We start from the raw sequence: 8,276 nt of genomic DNA, 5'->3' as shown, positions 1-8,276 counted from the left end.
TGGGAAGGGACCTCCGGGGATCCTCTGGGCCAGTGGTTCTGACCCTGTAGTCCACGGACCCCTGGGGGGCCACAGTGTCATTCGCAGCATCCGCGAAGGCTTGGAGCAGGGGTGGGGGGAGCGTCCAGCCTGGGAACATCTGGTCTGGCCCGCGGCAAGCACTGCGCCTCCTTTGCCCACAGCCCCTCCCCTCAGTGCTCCTCCGCACTCACCCCCCACGCCCGCCCTGACACACTTATACATTTGGTGCCAGTCTGGTTGGTGGGACCCCCTTGAACTGGGTGGTTTTCCTCTTAGAGACACTTCCTTAACCCTCTTAGGGGCCACAACGGGGCTGGAGTCTGTTCCTCCAAGTGGTGGCCCCGGACCTGTAAACTAAAATGTGTGGTGACTGATCACAGACAAACAAGGGGGTAGGTGAGTGAGAAGAATTGTAAAAACCTTTCATCAGATTTTAATGTAAAAATTGGTATTGAATTAGAATTATCACATTAAAATACCATCAAATGGGCCATTTGAGCAGGAAGACTGTGGATGCTGTTATAGGGAGTCATTGCATATTAATATCTTTAATTATATCTCTAATATATTGTTTTTATATTTTTATCATATAGATATATTCTAAACAAATAAAGATATTCTAATAGGGCTGTGTGCATTAACAGATTGACTTATTTCCTTGTCTCTCCAAATTTGAAGACGCTTCATGAGAAAATGGAAATATTTGATGCAGCCTAGTGCTTCAAATCTTGAACTAATTCTTGGTGGTCCTTGGCCACAGAAGGTATTTAAAGGGGGTCCGTGGTGGAGGAAGGGCTGAGAACCCCTGGTCTGGTCCGGCCAACGGGAGCAGGTGGCTCAGGGCCGTGTCACTCAGGTTTTGGGTTCCCATGAGGACAAAGACCTTCAGGCTCTCTGGGAACCTCTTCCAGTATTTCATCGTTCTTGCAGGAATGACATTTTTCCTTACGTGGAAGCGGGATTTATGTGTTACCTTTTGTGCCTGTCGCCTCTTGCCCTTTCTCTGGGCACTGCTGGGAGGAGTCTGGCTCCGTCCTCTTTACCTGCTCCCACCAGAAGTGCCAAGTCAGGAAAAGCTGAGAAGTCCTGGCTGTCCAGCTGCCCCTGAGCATCCTCCTCGCCTGGCAGGAGGGGGACACACCCTACAGCCAGGCTTCCTCTCCTCTCAGCAGAAGACTCTGAAAGAAACATCTTGGAAAAAAATTGAAACGGATAAATGTGTAATCACTGCGTCTCAGGTGACTAAGTTACCTTTCCAAAGCTCAAGCTGTAACGGAGGTTTAATGGAGTGGCAGCATTGGGAATATACAAGCTTAATCTCTGTCAACTTTGGTGACACTTGATTTTTTTCGTGCTTTTGGCGATATCTTCCCTTCCACTGTGTTTTACAAGTAACTTCTAATGTGCAGTAAAAAGAACTTTATTTCTGAAGTGTGGGATGAAAATACAGTTGAATATCTGCCCCTGTCAGTTCACCTTGGTGATGGAAGGAATCTGGCATTAATTACACTGGTAACACGTGTTGTCTCAAGTGGTTTTTGGCCTTAGATGTGGAAATTACTCATAGCTTTAGTTTCAAAGGAAGGACAAGAAACCAATTGTCTCCAGATAAAGGGAGAGGTGTTTTGATTTACTTTTTCCAGTTAGCAGAAGGATTTGCTTTTGTCTGGTGCACACCGGCCTCTTCGTTTGCCCGGCTCTTATGGCCGCTGTCCTGTTTGCCTTGTCCAGTGAACTATTTAAGTTCTGTTAGTTTACTAATGAGGAATTCGGGGCGATAGCTTGATTTCAGGTATGCTGTGTGGAACAGACATTCATTCAATGCTCAGAATCCAGTAGAACCATTAAGGAGGTTTTTTGTTAGCAGTGCTGGGGTCACCTGGGGATTCCCCACCAGAAGGGCTCCCCTGAACTAGACACACAGATCATACATATTCATTAGATTTCCTGGAAAGGGCTGTCTCAGGATAATGAGTTCCTGGAATTCATTTACACAGCCTGTGCATGGGTAGTGGAAATCGGGTGAGGGTCTTCGGTGGTCGGGGGAAGAAGTAAGCAGTCGTCTTCACAGTGGTGGCTAGCTGACCCTCTTTCTAGAATTGAAGTCCAGGTGCCTTTTTCCTAAATTAGCAAAATCTTCTTCCTGAGATAGTATCTCTGTCCGTTTGTTTGAGTCCCCCTTACCTTAGCTGGCCCAGATGTGTCCCCTGAAGGCCTTGGGTCTGCTCCCAGTGATTTCCGTCGGGAGGTCTAAACACAGAGGTCGGGGGGAAGAGCTGGAGAGTCCTTGGGAAACAAAAAACACAAGCAGAGCTTTGAAACAAACCGAGTAAAACGCGAAGTGTGGCAGTTTAACGTCGATCCACGATGGTCAGAAATGCCCTTGGCCGAGCCTGGTCACGGGCGACGCGGCCGAGGTGACGGGACGGAAGCGGAGGAGCGGGGTGAGCTGGTGCCCCCGACCTCTGCCAGGTGGCCGGAGGGATTTGGGGTGCTTCAGCAGGAAAAACCAGCCTGTTGCCGCTAATTAGCGCTAATTGCCACGCAGGTGAAGATCTGAGTCTGGCAGGATAAGCACTAGAGGGCAGTCTGGGTTTAGGCGTGGACGGGGCGAAAGCTGCGGGTTCTCTGCGGGGTGTGTGCAGCCCAAACCACGGAGGTGAAGGGGGGGACCCCCCCCCCGCCCCCAGCCTCCAGCAGCCGTTTCTGCACACACACACCCCCGCCAGGCCCCGTTTTGGAAGGATCTGTGCCGACAGGCTGCTGTGGACCTCGTCAGAAAAATGCCGTTGTGTGGGAGCTGTCAAACCGTGTGTGTGTTCTGCCCTGAAGTTCAAAACTGGGCTGGATTTGTGGTCGAGGTGGGGTGCTGGAGTGGGTGCTCACAGAAAGCGCCCTCTCTAGATGTCAGCTAATGCGCAACACAGAGTCTGGGTGATTTTCCAGGAACTTTCAGCTCTTAATTCATAGAATCCCAGAATCACTCAGGTTGGAAAATCCCCTCGGGATCGAGTCCAACCCCCAGCCCGACTCTACACAGTTCTCCCCTACCCCACATCCCCCACAGCTCATCCCAACGGCCCTGAAACCCCCCCAGGGATGGGGACTCCCCCCTCCCTGGGCAGCCTGTTCCACTCTCGCACCACTCTTGCTGGGAAACATTTTCTCCTCCTGCCCAGCCTGACCCTCCCCTGGGGCAGTTTCCAGCCGTTCCCTCTTGTCCTGTCCCTGATCCCCTGGGAGCAGAGCCCAGCCCCAGCCTCTCTGCAATGTCCTGTCAGGAGCTGCAGAGAGGGATGAGGGCTCCCCTCAGCCTCCTCCTCCTCACACTCAACACTCCCAGCTCCTTCCCTGGCTCCTCAATACAATCTAACACACAACACAAAGAGTCTTTGGTGATTTTCCAGGAACTTTCAGCTCTCAATTCATCACCAATTTCGAAATTCAACTAGTTCCTATCATTCCATTCCACGCCCTCGTCGGACACCGCTGCCCACTGACGCAGCCTTCCCTTGTCACGGTTACTCACCTTCTGAAGAACCTTCCTCATAATTCACTTCCAAACTCCTGAGAAAACACTCAAAATGTTCTATTTAACAGATATTTAATCTATGTCGAGCTTTTCACGGCCGAGCCTTTCTAAGTTGCTTAAACTGTCCGTTGTGTTCCTAGAGCCCCTGTGCTCTAGTAATTAAGCCTGTAAAACAATATTTATTAATTATTCCTGCTATTAATAATATACTAAGAGAAAAGAGTTTTCTAAAGCTTGTTCCTTTTTCCAGAGGCTGAGCAGTTCTGACATTGCTCTGCAGCGTAAAAAAAAATCCCCAGTCAGTGCTTGGGAAATAAACCCGCTACTTTTAATTATTTTGTTAATGGGGAGAGCTTATTGCAGAGGGGGTGACGACATCTGTTTTCTCCACTTGCAGAAGGATGTTCCGGATGGGTTGAAGGAGCTCTCCGATGGCTCGGAGGAGAGCAGCGACGCCCAGTCCGACTCTCAGAGCTCCGAGAACAGCAGCAGCAGCAGCAGCAGCAGTGACGGGTGCAGTAACAAAGATGGGAAGAAAAGCAGATGGAAAAGGAAAGGTAATTGTCCTGTTCAGGAGCGGGGATTTTAACAGGTGTCTGTGAAGGACTTGGAGGTTTTTATCCATCACATCTGCGGCCTCCTAAAGACAGCCTGAAATCTGCCGTGGGTGCTCGTGGATGCACACGAGTGCTGGTGTGCTGCTGTGGGTGCTCGTGGATGCACACGAGTGCTGGTGTGCTGCCGTGGGTGCTCGTGGATGCACACGAGTGCTGGTGTGCTGCCGTGGGTGCTCGTGGATGCACACGAGTGCTGGTGTGCTGCCCCCGATGCACACGAGTGCTGGTGTGCTGCCGTGGGTGCTCGTGGATGCACACGAGTGCTGGTGTGCTGCCCCCCACGGGGGGGGGCACCTGCAATTAAGGGTATTTAAGGCCTTGACCCAGTCACAGCCCAGCACACTGCACTTCCCACTTAGGAACAGGGAAACGATTTCTTCCCAGTTTTCTCTGCCACCCACCTGCTTTCCAAGATTTCACCTTTTACTTTGGGCCTTTCTGATGCTTTTGGAGGCTGCACCGACTGGGAGTGGTGCCAAGGCTCTGAGGTTAAAGCCTGTTACGTTTGCTGATGGCTCCTGTAGAGTTTGGGCTCGAGCCGCTGCGCTCTTCTGTCCTCTTCTGCAGTCCCTTTCCTCAGAAACCAGGCAATAGTGAGGCCCTTCAGTCCTGGTGAAAAGTAAATCGTGCACAGCAAGTGCTGGTTTTGCTCTGCTGCTCTCTCTGGGTGGTTGCTGACGTGGGACGGTTCAGCGACGTTTCGAGGATTTCCAGATTTTCTACAGAAGTCATGCCAGAGTACCAAGTGGAGGGAATGGTGGGTTTGACTCAGTTCTGAACCCTGATGCCTTTGCTCCTCGGAGCAGGCAGTGTATCTTGTCAGATAGTGGCTTACTGTTTCAGGAACAGCAGAAATCTGCACGTCTCAGCCAATACATTGTCATTTTTACATCCTGTATCAGTAATAAACTGAAGCCTGCCTCTGCTTCCAGCACCCGTCATTTGACCAGTGTCTGAATTCTGTCCCCCTTCAAAATTCTGCTCAGATACCTGCTTGTCTGCTTAGATGCTACGAGCTGAATTCATAAAAAAAGAGCTGTAATAAAATGCAAGGACGCGACACGCGTTGTTCCCTGGGCTGGCAAGAGTCCACTCACCAGAGTGGGGTTATTTTCCTTTAAAAATCAGCACGCTTTGTACCTTCACCCTTCCGTCCCATCGCTTCCTTTTCCCCCCAGTCATGCACAGAACTTCTTGGCTGAAACGAAACGTCATTTAAAACTTGCTCCCAAGGCTGTAGCATACCTGAGTGGAGGCTCATGAGAGGTTAAAGAGGAGCAGTAACGGGCGGGCTCTGCCGAAGCCCTGCCGTCGGGAGGGCTGTGGTGGGGGGATGATGAACAGAACCTGCTCCAGACCCTGCCTGGAGCTTTCCCTGCAGGCACAATGCAAATAACAGCAGTATTAGGTAGAATTTTAAGCGTTTAAAGCACCGTGAAAGTATAAAATATTAAAAAAAAATTGAGAAGTAAGACTTGACTCCGATTTCATCCTTCGAAAGGAAAGCTATAGATAGTAGGGCTAAAATATTTTCATTTCTAACAAATTCTCTCAAAATATTTGGTCAGCAAGGGAGGGTTTTTTTGGCTACTTTGCCCATGTCTCCAATGTTATGGTATTACATAAAAACCTACAAGGGAACTTATGTATCTCTTAGAGAGAACTTTATGTAGAAATACTTGTACACAGTTTTATATAAAAGTTTTATGTGCCATGGCTGAAAAAGCAGGAGGATGTGTGGTTTAGGAATGGGAACTCTTACCCTGAAATGGCTGGCAAAAGGTGCCCAAAACTCCCAATGTGACAATGTGAAGATAGTGGTTTCGGTATAAATAGAAAAAAGGAATTTTTCTCCCCTTTTTCTGGTTCTGCTGATTTTTCTTAGGAGTGGCAGTTTGGCTTTGAGCACAAAGGTCATATTTTCAATAGGTTTTCATGAACTGAGGATCATGAACCACCAGTGGTTAGCAAACCAGAAACGATCAGTGAATGATCAAAGTCATTCTGGTCAGCGTTGTTACGGAGCGTTTTCCTCCTGTGAGGAAATCTCCTTTCTGAATGCCCGCCCTCGACTCTGCTCCTTCCTTCAGCAACTCGGTGGCTCGCGAGTGCGCTGCTTCGCCTCACGCCGAGGTTTTCCAGGTTTTGCAGGGAAACGTTTTTTCTCCCCGAGCTTCCCTTTGAGGAACTTGTGTAAAACAGCGTGCCCGTTTGCTCAAGCAGGGCTGGATTTCTGGGCAGTGGGGTTTGGGAGCTGCAGGCGGATGGAGCAGCTTCTGGACTAGAGAGGGGCTGAGCGGAGCCTTCGCCTGTCAGCGTTTGCCCTGTGCTGGGAGGGTGCGGCACAGCTGACAGCCCGGGCACATCCTTTCTGTATTTAAAACCCGGCTTAAGCCCCGCCAGCTGGCTGGCAGTGTACAGCATCCCGGGGTGAAGCTCCCAGGCTGTGCCGGGCAGCGCAGCCCTACGCCGGCCGCTGCGGGGTCTGTGCCGGACACAAGCAGAGCTGCTCCACCTCGCCGGGTGATGGTGTTGCCTCCGTGCTTGGTTTCTTAGTTACACCAGAGCGAGCACAATACAACTTGGAGCACGTGTGCCCAAGCCTGGTGTTTTTGGAAAGCGTTAGACGTGCTGGGTTTGCTCAGCAGGTTTGTGCTGCACCTCCAGCAGGTCAGGGGAGGGGATTCAGTGCCTCTGGTGAGACACACACACCCCCACTCCCCCCCCAGTGCTGTGTTCGGCTCTGGGGGCACCAACAAAGGGCACGGACCTGTTGGAGCAGGTCCGGAGGAGGCCACGAGAAGGGTCAGGGGGATGGAGCACCGCTCCCGTGAAGACAGGCTGAGAGTTGGGGTTGTTCAGCTGGAGAGGGGAAGGCTCCGGGGAGACCTTAGCGCGGCCTTTCAATACTTACAGGAGGCACATAAGAGACACGGGGACAAACTTTTTAGCAGGGCCTGTTGCAACAGGACGAGGTAGATTTAGACTAGAGATAAGGAAGACATTTGTTATGGTGAGGGTGGTGAAGCACTGGCGCAGGTTGCCCAGAGAGGTGGGAGGTGCCCAGTCCTTGGGGTCCCTCAAGGCCAGGTGGGACGGGGCTCTGGGCGACCCGATCCAGTGGAAGATGTCCCTGCTCCGGGCAGGGGGGTGGGCGAGGTGACCTTTAAAGGTCCCTTCCAACCCCAAATACTCTGTGAGCACCTGTGGTGGATATTCAGGAGCCAGTGCCTGGGTACATACGGGACCTTGTTGTTTCACCTCCCCAGGTACTAAACTGGCCTCTCCCCTCTAGGTTTCCGCTGTGCTGCTGCTGGCAGTGAGCTCGGAGTTGGGTTTTGAGCAGCCTGGTTGTCCAAAAGTGGAGGAGAGGAGAAGAGCGCTCCTCCTGCTGCCGCCCGAGCAGGCCACGTCCCGCTCAGAGCAGGGAGACAAGTGACTCACATTCGTAAATCCCCAGCAGAGGGGACAATGGAGAGACAAGTCTCAGAGTCCAGACATTTATTGACTGCCCACAATGTACTAATTGGGCACACGATAATTGGCTGAGCATATAACGAGCTGTGGCAAGCAGTCCAGTGTGCCTTGTGTTGCTTAATGCAGCGAAGGGAAAGGGGGAAAGGGAAGGAGGGCGATGGAGGGGACAGAGGAACAGAGATCACTGCTCTGGGTTCCTGCCTCGACCCCGCCGCGAGGGTTCCAGGAGGCATCTGCCTTCTTCACTTCACCCCCTGAGCCCCTCTCCTCGCCCCCCTCAGTTTATACCCCCTCTCCTTGGGTCCGTCCCCATGGCCGACCCACACACCTACGGTCCCATGGGTGGGGAGGGGTCAGGTGTTCCATGGCCTGAGGTAATTAGCATGAGCTCGTTAGTCTCCGTTAGCATGTCAGGTGCTCACTTTACCACCCCTCCCTGGATGAGGAAGCCAAGGTCACTGCCCGGACAGACGCCCCTTGAGACCTGAGCAGGTGCCCCAGAGCAGAACCGTCCTGTCCCCACAGGGCTCCTGCCCTCCAGCTGCCTCCGGTGTTACTGGGGCAGCTGGTCAGCTCCGGCCTCCCCCCGCCCCGGGACTGGAGTTTCATTCCTTGGGAGTGTTTGAGAC

General features: G+C 52.0%; 1 protein-coding gene across 1 annotated transcript in view; it reads left to right on the top strand.

The window, feature by feature from the left end:
- The window catches only part of ASXL2 (ASXL transcriptional regulator 2), a 110,606-nt gene that overhangs the window by 51,039 nt on the left and 51,291 nt on the right, over positions 1-8,276 (top strand). The window contains exon 5 of the mRNA XM_026846307.1: positions 3,951-4,110. Coding sequence (XP_026702108.1) covers positions 3,951-4,110 — 160 coding nt within the window. The remainder of the gene's footprint in view (positions 1-3,950; positions 4,111-8,276) is intronic.

Source organism: Athene cunicularia (genome assembly GCF_003259725.1).
Source record: "Athene cunicularia isolate RWA chromosome 3 unlocalized genomic scaffold, athCun1 chr3_part1, whole genome shotgun sequence".
Lineage (NCBI taxonomy): Eukaryota > Metazoa > Chordata > Aves > Strigiformes > Strigidae > Athene > Athene cunicularia.
This window is presented reverse-complemented; position numbering and strand designations above follow the sequence as displayed.